General features: G+C 56.0%; 1 protein-coding gene across 1 annotated transcript; it reads right to left on the reverse strand.

Annotated features, from left to right (window-relative positions):
- Window positions 1-16,342: 16,342 nt before the first annotated feature.
- Window positions 16,343-17,407, reverse strand: LOC120391942 (relaxin-3 receptor 1-like). The gene has a single exon (XM_039516207.1). It carries the CDS (start codon window positions 17,405-17,407, stop codon window positions 16,343-16,345), a length of 1,065 nt encoding a protein of 354 aa, XP_039372141.1.
- Window positions 17,408-20,137: the final 2,730 nt, after the last annotated feature.

Genomic DNA, 20,137 nt, shown 5'->3' on the forward strand with positions numbered 1-20,137 from the left:
TGGAGTAGGGGTGAGTTGCTGCTGCTTCGTCCATCGTGAGGGTAGCTGGCTGCTGACCCACCCCCTGCCGTCTGGTGTGCGTTGCTTGGGGAAGGAATGCAGAATTCCCTCTGCTTCTCTGGCAGATCTGCCCTAAGGGCTACAAGGTCTGGCTTGTCGTGGGAGGCGCAGCAGGAGCTAATGGAGTCGTCCTTGAGCAGTGCTTAGCCAGGCGACGGCACCGGTGAGCTGACCCCCAAATCCTGCGCTGCTCCCGGCATGAGAAGCGCAGCCTTGCTGTAATCGGGAAGCGGGCATGTGTCTGTGCACGTCCTGCGGGCCGTTCCCCCGAAGATCTCGCGGTTATGCGTGTGCACATCATGCGGGCGGGGTGACGCTTATTTCCCGGTTTACAGGTGGGCAAACACAGATGCAGAGAAGTGCGGGTAACAGGTTTGAAGTCCCGTTGAAAGCCAGTGGGACTCGGGCGCCGCTTTAGAAAAGGGGACACAGGCTTTTAAGTCAAGAGGCACTTTTTGAAAATGTTACCCTCTGAGACTTGCCATGGGCTCCTCCATGCCAGTGGCAGAGCCTGGCGTATCTCCCTGTTGTCCTTTCCCTACTAATCCTCCCTCCCTGCTGCGTGGCATTAAATCCAATCATTGACATCAGCAGGTCTGATCAGATCAGGTCAATGGAAGAGCCTGACTTGCCTCCGTTTGTTTTGCTAAGTCTGTGTTCTCGCTGGCTGAAGGCCCTCGCAGGTCCGTTCTGGGCCCCTGGGAACACTTGCAGTCTAGCTGCGTGTTACTCTGCAGGCCTTGCAGACTTACTGGCAGAGGTTCCTTGCAGCGAAAGGGCAGCTTCTGGCCAGCAGCAAGAGGGATTCAGCCGGACTCCGTTTGACATGGCTCTGTGTGATCGCTAATATGCGCCACAAGCAGGGACGTCTCTTCTTTGAATCATAGAATCATAGAATCTCAGGGTTGGAAGGGACCTCAGGAGGTATCTAGTCCAACCCCCTGCTCAAAGCAGGACCAAACCCAACTAAATCATCCCAGTCAGGGCTTTGTCAAGCCGGGCCTTAAAAACCTCTGAGGAAGGCGATTCCACCACCTCCCTAGGGAACCCATTCCAGTGCTTCACCACCCTCCTAGTGAAAAAGTTTTTCCTAATATCCAACCTAAACCTCCCCCTCTGCAACTTGAGACCATTACTCCTTGTTCTGTCATCTTCTACCACTGAGAACAGTCTAGATCCATCCTCTTTGGAACCCCCTCTCAGGTAGTTGAAAGCAGCTTTGAGTATGGCCTGGTAGCGGGATTCAGTCACCAGAACGCAATAGGGGCAGACGCCTTTGTTGACATAATGAGATGCAGCGATTGCCCTTTTAATGCAGCCTGGCCTCTGCTAAGGTAAACAGATGGTAATTGCAACTGGCTGATAAGCGACATGGCAGAGATTTGCTTTGTGGTCATCGGCCTCCTACTCCTTACATATGGTGTGATCGTTTTTCTGATCGACGGCAGGCTGTAGGGAAGGCAAGCTGTGTGGTCCCAGCTGACTCCATTCCCCTACTCAAGCCTGCCACTGGGGACTGGCTCACTCCACAGTAGCTGAGTTTACTTGCAACCCTCTGTGGCTTAGTGGTAAAAGGTTGGGGGTGCAGGTGACTGGCTGAGGGTAAATTCTCAGTATTTATATTCCTGCCAGTTTTCCAGCGCAGGCTGTTCTGAGCCACGTGGCAGAGTCTGGGTTAGGATGCAGAAACTAGGAGCCAGTTTCCAGTCTCCGACTCCTGGTCGGAATTCGAAATGTCCGAGAACATGCTGTATCCACAACCTCCAATACATCCCACTGGCTAAACCACAGCAGGGGTTACTGTAGGAGTTGCTGTATAAAAATACAACTTGACAAAGACTATACGTGTTGGACCAGACTTACCCTTCAGGCCCTGGCGATTGTCACTTAAAGATCTCGTGGTACTTGGTGTAAGAGTTGGCATTAACTCCTGTGACCTGACGCTCCTCTCTGGTAGTTATTCTGCCTACCCATTTCTCTCCTGCGGTTTCTGCGGGGTGTTCTATTCTTCACTTCCTATCCTAAGCTGCCGGGGGCGTTACTGTGCTCTGTTAAACCGCTGCTGGGCTCCACCCCAGAGGTGGCTGCAGTTCAGCAATCCCTACACTTGCACAGCCCTTTCCTTCCTACCAGGGATGACGTGACCCTACAGGGAAGTTTGTAAAGCAATTGGAGATCCTCTGAGATGCAAATTGTTAGCTACAGCAAGGAAGCTGGCCATACGCCCACAGCTAGACAGGGATGGCTGGGGGACAGGACTCCTCCGAGTCTGGTGTGCAATCTGCATGTGGCCCCACAGTATTGAAACGCAGCTTGTGGTCACCCCTTGGCCTTGCAGCAGCAGGCGGGGCTGTAGCGGGACAGCTGTCGTCCTGGTGCCCTCAGTCCATCTGTAATTGCTATTAAGGGAGTAACACTGAATGTTGGGCTCATTTATTTTAATATTCTGTAAATATACATGCAAACTAGGTGCAGTTCTTGGGCCCTTGGCAAGTTACCGGTGGGGGCCGGGAGTGGAGCCGCACCTGGCTGTGATCCCGGCGCCCAGCTGCAGCTCCGCTCCCACCGCCCCGGCCTCTCCCCGGCCGTGGCTCCAGCCTCGCTCCCAGCCCAAGACTGCCCCCCCGCTGCAGCCCTCTTAATCCTGTCCACACCTCCTCCCCCTGGAGCAGCAGCCCTGCTCCCAGCCCCAGCTCTGGGGTGGAGAGGGGGCCTGGAAGGGTAAGGAGGGGCATGACCACTGCCCTAGCTCTTTCTTCTGCTCACCCGATGAGTCTGGGGCTTCACGCCCTCCTCCCACAAAGGCTCCCCCCAAATCCTTTGGTCCTTTTCCTGCACAGAAAGAGATGTCTCGAAGATAGAGCCTGCCATTTTCATTGGCAGGTGGCCTGTGTACGAAACCTTCTCTGGCATGTGTCCATCAAACCGCCCCTTGAGGTCTTGCCAGGTTCCAGGAAATCCAGTTAAATTCCACGGTTCTCTCATTTTGGCTGCCCTTTGCGCTGTCTGAGGTTGGGCTGTGGATTCCATCCTTCCTGGAGGTGATCTCGGGGGCGGGGGCCTCGTGCGTTATTCATCTTTCCCAGCGTGACATCTGAGAGCACTTAGCTGAAGAGGGTTGGTAAAATTTAACAAGGTGTCTAAAGGCAAATTGACCTTGTGCCCTTGCCGTCTCCTTGGTGTGGAGATTGCGTTGCTGACGGCGCTGGGGGATTATCCTGAGGGTGCAGAATTCTCTCGCAATGAGCGTTACGGTGACATGTGGAATATTGACGTATTCCACGGGGGCTCCTGCTTGTCTTACTGTGTCAGCATCTTGTTCCTTGGCTGTTAAGCAGAACCGATGGAGGACGGCCCCGCTCCCAGAGCTTGCATATCATCATCTGGAATATCATTTGTGATTTATCTCAGCGGGAGTGATCCAGAGTGTGGAATAGAAACAGGAGCTGTTTAAGCAACAAGCTGCGAACTCGAGCAGGGCTCACTGCTATTATTATTACTTATTTGGATTACAGGAGCAGCTGGGAGGCCTGGCCAGGGTTGGAGTGCCACTGTGCTAGGGGCTGTACAAACAGAGTGAGACAGTCCCTGCCCCCAAAGAGCTGACAGTCTAAATGGACACGGTGGGGAGGGGAAACTGAGTCACAGAGCGGGAAAGTGAATTACCCAAGGTCACCCACCAGGTCAGTGGCAGCGCTGGAAGTAGAAGGCGAGTCTCCTACATCCCAGTCCAGTGCTCTACCTACAAGGCATGGGGCTCTCAACTTTTCCAGACTATGGTCCCCCTTTCAGGAGTCTGAGCGCGTACCCCAAGCTTCACCTCACTTCAAAATCACTTGCTCACAGAATCAGACATCATAATACACAAGTGTCACAGCGCACTGTTACTGAAAAATTGCTGGCTTTCTCATGGTTACCAGACAATAAAATAAATCAATTGGAATATAAATATTGTACTTATGTTTCAGTGTATAGCAGTATAAAGTCATTGTCGTAGGACATTTTAGTCTGTACTGCCTTCGCTAGTGCTTTTTATGTAGCCTGTTGTAAAACTAGGCAAATACCTAGATGAGTTGATGGACCCCCTGGAAGAGTGCTGAGTACCCCGAGGGGTACATGTACCCCTGATTGAGAATCACTGTATTAAACTACACTGCAGGCAGCGTGTCCATTTCCATCAGAGCATTCCCGTTCTTCAGGCCTCCAGTTTAATAGATTCAACAGGTGTCGCTGATCAATAGCTTAAACATATCTCCTGAAATCTTGATTTTATTAGAGAGACGGGGGAGGGGGGGAGAAGAAACCAGGTGGTTGGAGCAATGCCAGAGTTGCACATAAGGTATTAATCCGGGGAAGGTGATCGCAGCTCTGCTGGCTCTTCGGGTTTCTGTTTCTATGGACGGCTCTTGCCGTCTCCGATTGCAAGGTTCCTCCCTCGGGATGCTGGGCTTTGGTGCGGATTTCAGTCCTGCTGCGGCTTAGGCTGCCTGTCCAGGCAGGCAAAGGAAGCAGCCATGTGCTCTACTTTCCTGTTCCTGGAGTGGAAGTATGGTCCAGTGGTTAGGGCATTGCCTTGAGACTTGTGTTCAGGAGCCTGCTCTTCCAGAGACTTCCTCTGTGACCTTGGGCGAGTCATTTTATTTTTCTTTGCCTCAGTTCCCCCCCCCCCCCAGTCCATTGTGGATAATAGCCCTGCCCTACCCTGCAGGTGGAAGGAGAAACTGAGGCACGGAGGGGGGGAGTGAATCACCCACAGGGGTGTTGGGATGGATAAATACATTATGGATCGTTAAGCGCTCGTACTATGGGAACGGGGACCAAATAAGTACCTAAAATACCTAGAATGGAACAAACACCCCCATTGCTGGGAATTGTAGCTACTCCTCTGGATTGTCTAGCAGCAGGGGCTGTGTCTGGAATTCGCTCCCAAGAGTCTAACCAGTGCTCTTGGGCATGCATCAGATCCACTGGTCTGAGCAAGACTTGGCCAGATCCCTAACGTGCGTCGAACACCCAACGGTGCAGCCCAAGTACCATGAATCTGTTTTCTTCTCCTATCAATCTGGGACTGTAGGAGCAGGTTGGTGTCCCTGGAACAGCTGAGAAAGAGTTGAGCCAGCTTAGACCACTGCCGTCCCTAGGGGCTGAGGAAGGAGTGAAGGAAGCCTTCTGCTCCGTGCAGGAGCCGTGTGAAGAACAGGAGAGGGCTATGTGGGTAGAAGCCTCGTTACAGATGCATCCCCATCCGCTGCTACTGGGTTTGGTGGGGAGGTCAGGCAGGCAGGGGAGAAGTGGCTCCATGCAGCCTGAAAATGGATTGAGCTCTGCACATCAGGTGGCAAACGGCGTGAAGATCAATGTCTGGGCACTCGCTGTGTGTCTGCGCTTAGCAGGACATAGTGTTGTCCTGCGAGGCAAAAACTCGAAGAAGATGATGCAGCTAAACCCGAGCCTGGTGCAACGGGAGGAAACCACACGGGTGCGTGGTTTCCAGGTGGAATTACTTGTGAAAGGTTGGACCTGCGCTCCTCCAGCCATCTAGCATGGACTGGGTCATTGCAAGCTTCCCATCTGCACTCAGCCGATGGATCCTTCCCCTAGAACGGGAGGCATCACCTCTATGAATGAGCCAAGCCTAGTCCTCGTGGACCACTCACGATTTAGTCTCTGCCAGTGGGGGAGGCTCTACCTGTGCCTGTCCTACTGCAAGTACATGCCCTCTTCCAAAGGCAGCAGCTGGCGAAGGCCTGACCGGTGTTGGCCTGTGATCTGTTGAGTCAGATGCTGAAGGCTCCATGTCCCCTCCTCGACGCCCAGTCATCCAGCCCCACCCCTGTTCTCAACAGCTACATAGTTTACGGGGAGAGACAGCATGTCCCAGGGCGTTCTACTTCCAGTTCTGCTTCGGACCCACTGAGTGACATCAGGCCCCCTGTCTGTGTCTTCCTCCACTGCCCCATAGCTGTCTGGTCCATTTAGACTGTGAACTGTCTGGGGTAGGAGCTGTCTCTCACTGCTCGTTCAAGGCCTGGCACATGGGGGCCCTGATCTCCTGGGGTCTTCAGGAGATGGAGGGCTTCCAGATCCTGGCCATTCCCAGGCAGGACCCAGCGCTTTGCTGCGTAAGAGCTTGGCAGTGATATTGTTGCTGGGGCCATTACACGTCTCCCTCTCTGCACCTCGGCTGGCGTCACCCCGCTCTGTAATTGTCTCGGATTGCAGGGAAGGGTGGAATTAGCTTTTGCTGGCTCCTGATTGAACAGAGAGCGGAGCCGCCAGCCGAACAATCCCACCGACGATGCACGAGAGGAAGCAGGCAGTTGTCTCACGAAGTGGAGCAGTTACCACCTGCAGCCCACACAGGGCAGGGCAGGCTGGTTGCCTAAGAAGGGGGCATTTCACAGGATTGATTTCCCCGAGGGCCGTTTTCTCATTTACATTGAGGGGCATTTATACGTCTGTCCCCGTGAAGGGGCCTCGGACTGGGGGAAGTGACATAAGAACGGCCAGACTGGGTCAGCCCGAAGGCGCATCCAGCCCAGTGTCCTGTCTTCTGACTGTGACCAATGCCAGGTGCCCCAGAGGGACTGAACAGAACCGGGAATCACCCAGTGATCCAGCCCCTCTCGCCCGTTCCCGGCTTCTGGCAAACATGCTGCTCGTGCATTGTCTGTCATGGAAATGAGAATCCGATCCTGACGTTTTTGTCAACATTTGCAAACTTCCTGCTGTACCGACAGGGCTTCTGCATTTCTTGCATATGATTGTGTTTATCCCTCTGCTCATCTCTGCTTGCTTCCTCCGGCGGCTCAGCCGCAAACATCTAACGCAACGGAGGGGACTCCTAGCCCCTGAACGGTGCGAAATCCCAGGTTCCTGACTGTGGCTCTGTCCAATTAGCAAAGATGCACCGAGAAAGCAAGGTGCTATGGCACATGTCCAAGCTGGAATTGGCCTTTGGAGCTGACTTTCCCCATCAACCCGACTCCGGGATCTGGTCACTAGCAGGACATGCTACACCCCGCCCCCCCTTTGCCACGGCGTTTCCACCAGCGCCGGCAAACTATACAGACCTCTCTGTTCCCCTGGCAGAGACGCTTCTCCGGAGGAGGAGGTGTGAACAGAAGCCTTCCCTGGAGTCCTCTAGTGCAACCACCCTGTGGATCTCCTTCAGCTGGGAGAGGAACTTCAATAGTGCAGTGCTGGACGCTATGGGAAGCCCTGAGCCGGGGAGTTGTTTGTCTCCCCAGGGTTCCACTGAAGTGGGACATGCCAGCCCCGGCCCAGAGAGAAAACGTTTGCTCCCCTGCACGGCAGGTGAAGAGCGACGAGGCTTTTTGGCGGGGGGGTTTCATGCTGCCCTGGTTTCCCCGCCCTCCAGCTGCTTTCTGAGCATTACAGGGGACTCGTTACGGTTCGTTGGCCGAAGCAATCTTAGCGTGGGGCTCTGCTGGCTGGGCCTGTCTCTTAAGCCAACGTTTTCCTAAGTGGCCGGCGATCTGGGGTCTCTAGGATTAAGTGGTGGGCTCGGGGGAAAGCAATTAGAGCCGCTCTGCAGGAGAGCAGCTGCCATGGGGCCAGGCACTTGCGAGAAAGCGAGGAGCCCTCTCCCATTGATCACCCCCGCCCCCGGCCCCTTCGCCTGGGCACCATCCACCAAACACTGGATCCGAGGGGGAGGGACAGTTTGATTAATACTGAGCACTAAGTAAACAAAGAGGGGACATCCCCCCAGCAAAGGTAGAGCAGTGTTTGTCACGGATAGCGTCCATCAAACTGAAATCGCAGGCAACTTCCCCTGAGACCGTGTCATCTCCTGGAGGGATTAGCTCTGTCATTTCCCTGTGGGCTCTCTCTTCACCACCACCCCACCCACCATTGGTGCGTGCATCAGGCCAGCAGCCAGAGAGCCCCACAATGATACTGTTACCCCTTTTGACCCAAGCGATTGGCCAAAGTTATGGGCCTTGCAGGTTTTCTGCTAGTTATGGAGTCAGGTAAATGTCTTGTTTCCCTGAGCGCACATGGAACCAAGTAGCAGGAGGGAGTTTCTTTGCTTGCAGCTCCAAGCCTCTTTCAGCCAGCCCTCTGCCCAAAAAGCGCTCTCTAGGCTTTTCCCAAGGGTCGTGCCTTCCTTGCTGCTGCCTTCACTGGGGCTGTTTCTCTCCCAGGCACCCTCCCTTCACCAAACACACCCTACGAGGCCCTTCTGCCCATGTGGTTCTAATTCCGGAGCCTGTGTTGTGGTTTGAGGCCCCCATTGTCGCCTACTTTTGGCCCAAATGAAGGGTGGTGGCTACACTCCCTCGTTCCAATGAGGTTTAGCCCAACCTAACCCAACATTGGACCCCCTTTTGCAATGGATTTGAGCAGGAGGCAGGGGTGCTGTGTAAGGCCCCTGCTGCAGCAGCTGGGACAGGGTGCATGCTGTGGGCTGAGTTTGCTAGTTCTCTAGTTTTGAAGCAGGCTGGGGTTCTCCACCACTAGAGGCAGCAACACCCGTGTCTCCTCCAGGAAGGGACTTCGACCAGGAGTCCGCTATTAACTAACCTCATAGGAAGAGGCAAGAGCAGGGGCTTCCAGATCCTTGGCATTCCCAGGGGAGGCCCAGCCCTTTGCTGGTATTACTGTTCTTGCCGGGGCCATGATATATTGCTGTTGCTGGGGTCTATTCAACAGCTGCTGTGGCCCCCCTCAGGGGCGGCTGCATTGCAGTGGTGAACAGTGACCTCACCCCCATGGTTTGCAAAGCCCTGTGGGGATCCTTTGGAAACCCCCCTGCCCGAGCCTTTCCCCGCTGCCTTCCCCTTGCCAGAGCCTTTCACGGCTGTGCGTAGTGTGACAGACCCAGGCCGGTTGGGAACAGCAGAGTAGTAGACGGGAGATATACTGGCCACTGGATAAGCCGTTTTCTGTTCCCTGAGTGACCAGAGCAGGGGCTGCTCCAGGCTAATGAGAACACCTGACCCCAATGAACCTGCTAAGAGTCAGGTGAGGCAGTTAAGCACCTGACTCTAACGAAGGCCCCTCCGATGCTATAAAAGGGCTCATGCCAGTCAGGCTAGAGGAGAGTGTGCGAGCAGGGAGGTGGGTGGAACTAGGAGCAAGAAGCGTGCAAGAAGCTGAGAGTGAGGAGGCACTGCTGGAGGACTGAGAAGTACAAGCGTTATCAGACATCGGGAGGAAGGTCCTGTGGTGAGGATAAAGAAGGTGTTGGGAGGAGGCCATGGGGAAGTAGCCCAGGGAGTTGTAGCTGTCGCACAGCTGTTCCAACAGGCACTCTGGACAGCTGCGATCCACAGAGCCCTGGGCTGGAACCCGGAGTAGAGGGCGGGCCCGGGTTCCCCCCCAACTCCTGATCGGACACAGGAGGAATTGACCTGGACTGTGGCTTCTACCAGAGGGGAAGGTCTCTGGGCTGTTTCCCGACCCACAGGGTGAATCTGTGAGGCCAGCAAATCCGCCAATAAGCGCAGGACCCACCAAGGTAGAGGAGGAACTTTGTCACAGCAGGTACACGCCGGAGTATGGCTGCAGCCTGCCCTTCACTGCAAGGTAGCTACACCTACCCTGCCGGCTGCTGCCAGTGTAGATAAGGCCTCGTCGCAGGGTTGTTCTCTCTCTCTCTCTCTTGCTCTGTCTCATGCAACATCAAAGCAGCCCTGTTTGGTTGGCGTGTTTTCTGCCGTGGTCTCCTGGTGCTGCCTCTTCCCTTTGATCTCCGCTCCCTTTGCAGAGCTGAATGGAGAAGACGGCGATTTGAAAATAACTCTCCGGGCTGCGCATTGCTGCCTACGCCAGACAAGGCATCTGGACTTGTCTGTTTGTTTATGCGCCTGGAATAGCTTTACAAGGTCCCTGTCTGACCTGCATGCGGGTCCCAGGGAGGGCGACTGTAGGATCCCACACCAGTGCAGGTCACTGCAGCGCACCCAGCTGACTCAGCCAGTTCTGCCCATACCGTGTGTGTGTCCTGAGGAGGCAGTGTGGTCCAGTGGCTAGGGCACAGGACTGGCAGTCAAGGACTCCTGGGGTCTGTTCCTGGCTAGACCTGCTGTGGGAACTTGGGTGAATTGTTTCCCCGTCTGCAAAACGGGGATAATGACTCTGACCTGCTTCGTAGGTGGAGTTGTAAAGGCTTAATCAACAAATGTCAGTAAAGTGCTTTGAGATCCTCAGATGCAAGGTGCAAATTATTACGGGTATGGGTGGGCTAAGCTGGAGATGATGGGTGAGGGGTAACTGGGGGTAAAGACACTGTCTGGGGGGCTGATTCCTCCCCGCCGTGCACCTGTGCGTGCCCATTAATGACAACTCAAGGCGTGTGGCAGTGGGGAATCAGCAGTGGGGTGAGCCTCATGGCCTCACTCATTACTGAGTCACAGCAGCCTTATGTACCAGTGGGATGCCACAGAACCGGCGTCACACCAGGACATCTCCGGCGTGAACCAAGCACACTGCTGAGGCGAGAAGTCAGTGTAAGTTACACAGCTCAGACTCCCTTAGATCCGCCTTTGAATTTGGCCTGATGATGGCTCTCTTCCTTGCTCGCAGGGGGGAATTCTGATCTCAGTATACCCCATTGATTGCCAGGAAGTGACTCCGGCTTGACACTGAGATCAGAACCCCGGGCCAGTGGCTGATGCTTCCCCAGGGCCAGGAGACTGGCTGCTTTCTGCACAGTTGTGTTCTGGGTGTGTGGCTGGTTCGGGGTGGGGGCTGGTTCCCCCCCCCCCCCCGCTCCCTACCTCTGTAAATCCGCTTTGCTTAAGACCATTGAGAAATCTATAGGGGAATGAATTGATTTTTAGTTCAGAAACGTTGATAAAAATGGGGGTTTCTTAAGCAAGGAGACAAAAAAAAATCCCAATTGAATTTAAAAATCTATTGTCTGATTTAGGGCCCAATCCTACAGTCGCTCAGCACCTTGGCCCTGCCCAGGAAAAACTTCCTCTCTGTAAAAGCCGTCGGGCAATGGACCAGGTGGCCGAGGGGGGTTGTGGAAACTCCTTTGCTGGAGGTTTTCAAAAGGAGGCTGGAGCCGTCTGTCTTGGACCCAGCAAGTCCTGCGTCTGGGCAGGGGGTTGGACTGGCTGACCCTTGCGGTCCCTGCTGACTCTTGCGGTGCTAGGACCCAGCATAGCACTTCAGCCTGTGTTGAACTTGAAGCACTTCTCCAGCCCTCTCAGGCAGGAGCACCAGGCACGGGCTGGAAGGGAAGCTCCTACTTTGCTAGACTGGGACCAGAGTGCTCAGCTCGTCTGCAGGATCAAACATTTAGGGCTCGACCCCCAGGCAGGGCCCGTCTGCCCCCAACCCACCCCCACCAGCTGCACTCAACACCTGGCAGAATTAGGCCCTTAAACTTGCCAGTGACAGCAAAGCGAAGGGTCTGGTTCTCCTCCCAGTGGGTACAAGCCCAGCGCTGCGCCCGATTTACACCTCAGGGACCCAGACCAGAGCCAGGCTCTGAGAGATTGAGGCTGCAGTATGGTCCTTGACCTCTTCTTCATCCTTCCCCCACCCCCAGCCCACTCTTTAGGCCCTCCCCTTACGGCAGCTACTGCCCGGGGCAGAGAGTTCTGACCCCTGGGCGGAGAGTTCTGACCCCTGGAGCAAAGGAGACCGCAAATCAATCACTTTAATCTCCAGCTTAGAATTTCCCAGCTCCTGAGCTGCAGGGAAGTGTCACGTTCAAGGCGGTTTGGCCGCTCGCGGATGCTGTTTATTAGTCTCGCTTAAGCCACCCAGGGCTTTGATGGTGTTTTCCCAGCTGCCCACAGCAGCCCTTGGAACCGAACCGAGCCGAGCAAAGCTGCGTGGATAGATACCCATCAGCTCCATTGGTGGCCGCAGCAAAAGGGAGGCGAGGGAGCTGTTTCTGCTGTTTCTACAGCCGGGCGTTCACATGGGGATGGCATCAGAGGGTGACACACACCGTTCACAGGTGGGATCAGAGATGAGCAATAAAATACTTAATTAGAATCAGGGCTCTGACATTTGGGTTTTACATTTATCCGAAAGGTTGCAGCTCCCCTGATCCACCAGCAGCCAAGGGCTTCTGCTGTCAAAGCCGCTTGGGATTTCTGTTGCATGACTTCATTAAGTCACAGACGCCAGCCTCTCCTGGACACCTGCCCTCCCGCACGAGCGCCTGTCGGCTTCCAGTTATTGATAAGGGAGCTGGACTGCACGGCAGAGCCGCCAGCATCTCAGGGCTTGCCGTGCTCGACACGGTATGTCTGATGAGATAAAAGGGGATGGAGTGGAGTCTGAGACACCCCATGGGGCTTAGCAACAGCAATTAAGCCTTACCCACGCACTGGGTCAGTCTCCTTATCCCCCTTTATACGGAGGGGAAACTGAGGCACAGAGAGGGGCCAGGACTTGCCCCAGGCCACCCAGTGAGACCGTGGTAGAGTCAGGAACAGAGTCAAGCTCTCCTGACCCCCTCTCCTGTGCGTTCACTGCTGGACCCTGCTGCTGTCACCGTTCCTGTTACCAACCCCAGGTCAGATTCTCAGCTGGTGCAAACTGCTGGAGCTCATTGGTGGAGCTCCGGCAAATTACACCAGCTAAAGATCTGGGCCCAGGCTTTTCTTGGGGGTTACGCCAAGGGCCTAAGAGATGGATTTTCAAAACCTCACGGCTTCCACTTAGGCACCTAGATAAAACGGTCGGATTTCCAAAGGCAGAAATGTTGACTCTGTCTAGGCTGTAATGTGACATAGCCGGGGACCCAACGCTCAGCTTCGCCAGCGCAGCTCCACTGACAGGAGCATGGGGACAACGGTCTCACACCGGACGCATGGGTCCTCCTCAGGCTGCTTGGTGTGCATAAGGCAGCTTGGAGCAAGAGAGACTGAGACAGCTCCTTCACCCTCCAAGAAGCCGGGAGGAGGTAGAACATCCAGTCCCCTGGCAGGCCAGGGAGCAGAGATCTGGGTGAAGCTCCTGAAACTCCATTGAAACCCCCTGGCCTGGATTCAGCCCATTGTGCTGAATGGGGTCACAGAGAGCGATCAGCGGGGGTGGGGAAGGGTTCCCAGGGGCAGGTTATCCCACATCTGGGTTTTCTTGCCACTTCCTCTGAAGCATCTGGTGTTGGTCATGGCCCTCAGGTCAGATCAGTCCAGCCAGGCTGACGTTCTTGTGACCGGGCACGCAGCGTTTGCAACAGGGCGTCACCCCATGCTGCCGCTGGCTGGAGACGTGGCAGCGTCATGGCGTAAAACAGTGTGACGCAAGTGTGGCCGAGCCCAGAACGCCAGGAGATTATTGAGTGAGGGCTTTAGAATAATAAACGTTGGGTTCTTTTCATTTCCCTTCCGGCGTTCGAGCCGTTTGGGTACCCTGGCCTCACGTGGTCAAGCTTTTCTCTGCAACCATAAGGGCTTGAAACTTACTTTCCCTCTGGAAGCTGAAATTCTCCTGCCATCGCATCATTCCAGCAGCTGGGGCTTTAAGGAAAACACTAGTGAGTGTGATGAAATCACAAATCGACTGTGCTGCAATGATTTTTGTGGCTCATAGGGGCTCCTCCCAAGGACCCCAGCTGCGCCTCTGACCCAATTCATCTCACTGCTAGGGGTGTAAGAGACTCCTAGGAGTGTATAACACGGTGCATAGAACGTGGGAAGAGTCCATATTAGTTGTATACATTTCTCTGCGGGTTTGGTGGGTATTGCATTGCTGGCTAATCCTGTAGTAACCCAGGCCAGGGGCTGTAGACAGGAGGAGCAGACCAATACTTCCAATAGCTAACCCAGGGGTAGGCAACCCATGGCACACGTGCCGAAGGCGGCACACAAGCTGATTTTCAGTGGCACTCAACCTGCCCGGGTCCTGGCCACCGGTCTGGGGGGCTCTGCATTTTAATCTAATTTTAAATGAAGCTTCTTAAACATTTTTAAAACCTTATTTACTCTACATACAACAATAGTTTAGTTCTATATTATAGACTTATAGAAAGCGACCTTCTAAAAACGTTCAAATGTATGACTGGCACGTGAAACCTTAAATCAGAGTGACTAAATGAAGACTCGGCACAGCACGTCTGAAAGGTTGCCGACCCCTGAGCTAACCAATCACCAGTAATTAAAGGACAAAGCAGAGAGCCTAGTGCTTTGAAGTCAAACCTGACCCCCCCCCCTTTCCCCTGCTCCAGTTTGGAGCAGGTTCAGTGTCTTGGGAAGATCAAGGAACTTTGAATTGGATCGAGGACAGCCTGGGAACTCAGTCCCACCCTGACTAAGGAAGAGGCTGGCTGAGCCTCAGGCTCAGGGTGGCTGGGCCAAGTGGAACCCACGTAAGTAGGCAAGGAGAGACCAGGAATGAGGTGAGAGAAGATGCATTTGGAGTCTTATTTTAGCGCTTTTCTCGCGGCGTGTGATGTTCCTATGGCTGGAGAAGCCCAGCTCTGCTTGGAACAAGCTGTCCCCTGTCGCTGCGGTTAGCAGCTGTTTAGAGCAGCCGGGGGCGCTGTACCCTGGTGGGCCGGTCAGATGGGGCCTGTCCGGTGGGGGGTTCCACTCAGAGAGGAGGCCAGTCACCTGGGACGAAGTGCCCGCGGACAGACAGATCCCAGGGGCAGCTCACCCTGACCCATAACACACGCTGCTCATGGCGTTTGGGAGAAGCAAAGACTTAGGGCGTTCCCAAGGGGCTGGCACTGCCTGGTCTCCAGTGCCTGCTTGGGCAGGAGTTCGAGCCTCTTTTCGTTCGTGCCAGTGAGGGGCCTTTTACACAACTGCCTTTCCTGCCTACCCGATTACAGGAGAGCCGGTCCCAGGCGTCCCTACAGCCCAAAGCCAGCCCCCCAGAACAGCCAGAAGGGGCATTTTGGTCTGTTGCCCCGGTCGTCTAATTCACACACTTGCAATTACGCCTGTCTTGAAACGGGCAATCAAGGCTCCATCCTCCCCTGCCCCGCTGTGTTTGTGATTGCGGAGCCAGGGCATGAGACATCCCCCCAGCGTTCAGCCCCCGGGGACCGATCGAAGAGCCAGGTTTCAACTCCCCGCTCCCCCACTGCGTTAAGCCAGAGAAAAGGGGCTTAGGGGGGCTCGTGGGACCAGGACTTGTTTTCTCCGCCAGGCAGTTTGCAGGATCAGTGTGTGCGTGTGCATCCTCTCTCACACACACTGGCTTGTTTCCATTCACTGACACCCCCCCCCTCGCAGCCAAGCAGCCGTCTAGGAGCAGGAGTGCTTTCCCCAGCTGTGGGCCGAGACTCCCCGGCCTCTTTAATGACTTTACCGTTCGACTTTCACACGCCGCTTGGGTTTTGTCGCCATTGAAACACTTGCACAGATCCCCCCCCCCGCCCCCCGCAATGGCAAATCCTCTTCTTGGCCCCCAGAACCGCCACCTCCCAAAGCAACTGTGTCCCGATCCGGAGCAGGGATGGCGGGGTTCCCGGCTCCAGCTCTGCTCGGGGGAGCTTCCCCGGCCTCGTTCCCCCAGGCAGGGGAGAACCGGACGGTAGCAGCCGTCGCCAAAGCACAAATTCATGTCCATAGGATCAGTCTGTCTTGGGTTCCTCGCCTCAGCTGGGAGTTTCCCAAGGCTTCTTGGGGCGCTGTCCGGAGTGCTGAAATCCTTCCTCGCTTGGGGCATCGAAGCAAGACTTCAAAGGGAGAACAGTACAGAGGCGTTCCCCCCTCGCCCCCCCAACACCCTGCCTTAGAAACTCTTCTCCTTACCCTATAAGTCTGTGACTTTCAGTGAACCAGAGGGGATTGAGACACTCAGTTCTCATTCATTTGAATGGGAATCGGGAGTCCAGAGCCCTTAGACAGCTTGGAAAATCTCCCCCTAGAGCTGATCTCCAGGGATTTTGTCCCCTAAACACTTGGATCCCACATAAATTTTAAAGACTGACTAGATTCCCCCACCCCCCACACACACACCGCTCCCCATTTTGTGTCATTATTTGTATTCCAGGGGCTCCCAAAAACTCCAGTCAGCTCCCCATAGTGCATGGAGCTGAATGAACAGATGCTACTGCCCCAAATGTATCTGGTTAGCACCTAGTGACCCCCATTGAGATTGCAGCCCCTTTGCGCTAGGCGCTGTACATACACAAAGCAGGAGACAGTCCCTGCCCCGGACATCTAAACAGGCAAGACAGACAAAAGGTGGGAGGGGAGACGGAGGCCCAGAGTCAGGGAGAGACCCCAGTTGTCCTGGGTCCTAATCTGGTGCCTCAGCCATGACACCTCTAAATTGAGATGAGCAGCGCCTGACCCGCGGCACAGAGGCTCGGGCAGTTCCCTCTCTGTCAGCAGGCCTGAGCCTGCCTGGGGTGGGCTTTGCTGGCCCGTTTGCTGAAGGAAGGGGTTACCTTGAGCACGAGTCCCTTCAGCGCCTCTCGGAACTCCCTTCTCACCAGGCAGTACAGGACGGGGTTGAGGCAGCTGTTGGTGTGAGCCAGGCACACGGTGACGGGGAAGATGTAGGCCTGGGTGTTGTAGAAGGCTTCGGTGAAGGGCACCAGGTTGAATTTGATGAAGATGCCCCAGGCCGTCAGGGCTTGGTTGGGCAGCCAGCAGATGAAGAAGCAGAGCACCACGATGGTGACCGATCTGGTGACCCGGGACCTCGAGCTCATCCTCCTCCTGCTCAGGAACCGGAGGAGGAGGAGGTAGCAGGCCGAGATGATGGCCAAGGGGATGACGAAGCCCAGCAGGACCTTCTGGCTCTGGTACAAGCCCAGCAGGAACTGGGGGTCGAGGTCTTTCAGCTCCGGGAACTTGACCAGGCAGAGCTCATCCCCGGAGACCCTGTGGGTGGTGGAGAAGATGGCGTGCGGCAAGGTGGCTAAGGCGGCAAGGAGCCAGATGATGGCACTGGCCACCTTGGCCAGGCGCCTGGAGGAGGAGGAGCCCCGGTTGGGCTTCAGGGACGACACCACGGAGCAGTAGCGGGCCACGCTCATGGCCGTGAGGAAGAAGACGCTGGCGAACATATTCATGGCCGAGACCGAGGAGATGAGCTTGCACATGAGCCTGCCGAAGGGCCAGCTGAAATCCAGGGCCGTGTCCGCCGCCCAGAAGGGCAGGGTCAGGACAAACTGGAAGTCGGTCACGGCCAGGTTGAGCACGAAGAAAGTCACGCTGGACATTCTCCGCCGGCGCCTGGAGCCCAAGAGGACGAGGACCAGCAGGTTGCCGAGCAGCCCCAGGGCGCAGACGGTGGAGTAGACAATCGCCATCGCGATCCGGGTGGCTTGGCTGCCGTCCGAAGGCAGGAAGGTGACCGGGTCCACCAGGCTGCGATTGGAGATGGTCCCGTTGCCTCCTGCCGGGAGTTTCTCCTCCGGGCTGCAGCAGTTGTGCTCAGACATGCCGGTGCTGGCGCCTCGCCTCCCCGTTCAAACCCAGGGCGTGCGCCCGGCGCTGCTTTTCGCTGCTTCCACCCCGTTTCTGAGCCGAGCTCTCGGCACCACTCGGTTTTGATCAGCCGGCAGAGAGCCCCCTCCCTGCCACGCATGGCAAGAGCGGGAGAGCCGCAAAACGGCTGCCTGCTCCCCCCAGCCGACTTGTCCCTCTCCTGCCCCGCCGCACGCGCTCCCTGGGCAGGGGAACAGCGGGGGAGGACGGTGCGGCGGAGAGGCGAGGCATCGCCGTGTGAGCAGGAGCGATATTAAGGTGACTTTTACCAATGTCCCCCGTGGGACGATCACCGTATTTCTTCTTGGCACTACAGCAGCGCCCAGACGCCCCCGCGACTCGGCATCAGCGTCTCACTGCGTTCGACGCCGTCAAACGACACGCCTTGCTCGAAACGGGGGAAACTGAGGCACGGAGCCGGGAACTGAGCTGCCGGGTGACCTTGGACAAAGGGCTTCCCCTCCCGCCTTTGTCTATTTAGAGCCTGAGCTCCTTGGAGCAGGGACAGTCTCTCACTGGGTGCCTGGGCAGCATCCGGTACCCCAGGGTCCATACCACCTCTGGGTGCTACTGGAATATACCTGCTAATAATCTGACTAGCTGTGGTAGGTACCTGGCCCCCCATCACCACCGCACCTGAGCTCCTCCCCCTCGTCAATGCTGTTACCCCCATTGTGCAGCGGGGGCACTGGGAGATTAGGGGATGCACCCAAGGACACAAAGGACAGCTGTGGCAAAGCAGGGCTTGAACTTGTGTCTCCTGAGCTCTAGGCTAGCTCAGCCCTAACCCCTGGCTCGTCTCACGCAGGACAACAGCAAGGTGGCAAACAGAGGGTGGGGTGGGGGACGAGAGAGGCGGCGGCCTCCGCCGCATGAGCCTGCGCCACGCAGCCCTGTGTCTTTTACTCCGCTGATAGGGGTTTGCCAGCGCCTCAGACACGCGTCCGCTGTTCGTTGTCGTTTGTATTGTCATAGCCCCTGTCAGGGCCCAGAACTCTGTTGCGCTAGGCGCTGTACAACGACAGGACAAAGAGGTGGTCCCTACAGTCCAAGTAAGAGAGGCCTTCCATTCCCGCTCCGGTTTTGACCTGTTCCCGTTCCCGTATCCCAACGCTAGTGGCGGGGACCTGCACCACGGATCATTGCAACGCAGCCCCCTCTGGTGTGAAATGTTGGCAGCTGATTACCAGAGTACAGCACATTTACACAGCCGCGTGTGACAGGCGGGTCCCGTTTCGCGCCCACTCTGCGCTGGGGATCAGTCACGTTGCAGGGCAGCGGAGAATCTGGCCCGGTGCTTCTTTACTGCTCCTTCCACGCTCACTCAGCTGATTCCTGATTTACAGCATCGAGGGAAGAATCTGCCCCTGCAGTTTGATCCCTTCTACCCCACCGATCAGCCGGTGTCGTCTTCAAACGACCCCTTGGACGCGCACACTGGGGGAGGCTGGATTTCCAGGGGGGCCAGATCTTCATTTCCAGCGTTCCCCGGGGGTGGCATTAGGAGTCAAAATGGGACACAGGGATCTGGCAAGGCTTTTGGAGCCAATTTAATCCTCTGCACAAACGCGCCATCTCCAGCGGAGAGACCCACTTAGCAGATAACCACCGCTCTCCCCGCACGTTAAATCCTCTGCCTGTCAGATTGAAAACTGCAGTCAATTTCCCCTCTTGCCCTCCTCATTTCACCTGCCAGCTTCCAGCCCGGAGAGGCGGACTGCTGCCTAGTTCATCGTAAATTACACCTTTGTCAAAAGCACTGTCCATGAGCGCGGGGGGCATGTCGCTAGCAGAGCGGTGACCAGAGCGGCCCCCCAGCCGCTCCCCTGGGTTTGATTCCTAGCCAACATGACAGTGAACGGGGCTGCTTTAAGGTGATCAGTTGTTGTCCGTGACCACTGGAAGTTAATTGACTTAATCTGCAGCCAGGAGCGTTAGGGTGGATGTTAGGGAAAAGTTTCTAACTCTCAGGGGAGTCAAGCTGTGGATCAGGCTCCCAAGGGAGGTGTGGAAGCCGCGGCACGGGAGGTTTTTAAGAACAGGTGGGACAAACCCCTGTCAGGGCTGGTCTAGGTTGACTTGGTCTTGCCTCAGCGCAGGGGGTTGGACTAGGTGACCTCAGGAGGTCCCTTTCGGTGCTACATTTCTATGATTCGCTGAGCTATCCTGGCTGGGAGCGGGGAAGGCCAAGAAGCCTCGGGTGGCTTCCCCGCATTCCTGGCAGGGAATAGGGAGAAGGGGGTGGGGAACAACCTGCCGGGGGCCTGTGGGGCAGACGGGGGCCAGCAGGGAGCTGCCAGTGGAGCTGAGACTGGGCTCTCAGCGCCCCACACTGCCCCTCTTAGGTCGGTGGAAGCGCTCCAGGTGAGGACGCTCCCCACCGACCCAAGGACATGCACTGCCAGTAGTTACTGTGGTGGCTGTAAGTCAACCTAATGTAGGTTAACTTAGGTTTGTAGTGTGGTCATGAGCTTTCTCTTCAAAGGCGGCTCCATCTCACCCCCCCCCCCCATCTCTGGTCCCACTGGGCCGCACTCAGCCAGCTCGCTCCCTGCGACCGGAATACGAACGAACCCCCCCGGGCTTCCGCAGCTCAGAACAAAATCAATTACTTGCAAATTGGTGCTCACCCCCTCTCCCCCCAACGGGATTGGCAGCCGCTTGTAAGCCTGGCAAAGCGTCCT

Source organism: Mauremys reevesii, linkage group 26 (genome assembly GCF_016161935.1).
Source record: "Mauremys reevesii isolate NIE-2019 linkage group 26, ASM1616193v1, whole genome shotgun sequence".
Taxonomy (NCBI): domain Eukaryota; kingdom Metazoa; phylum Chordata; order Testudines; family Geoemydidae; genus Mauremys; species Mauremys reevesii.

What these genes read in the sequence shown, in the direction of transcription:
- LOC120391942 (XM_039516207.1), bottom strand. Translation starts at nt 17,407, where the DNA reads ATGTCTGAGCACAACTGCTGCAGCCCGGAGGAGAAACTCCCGGCAGGA.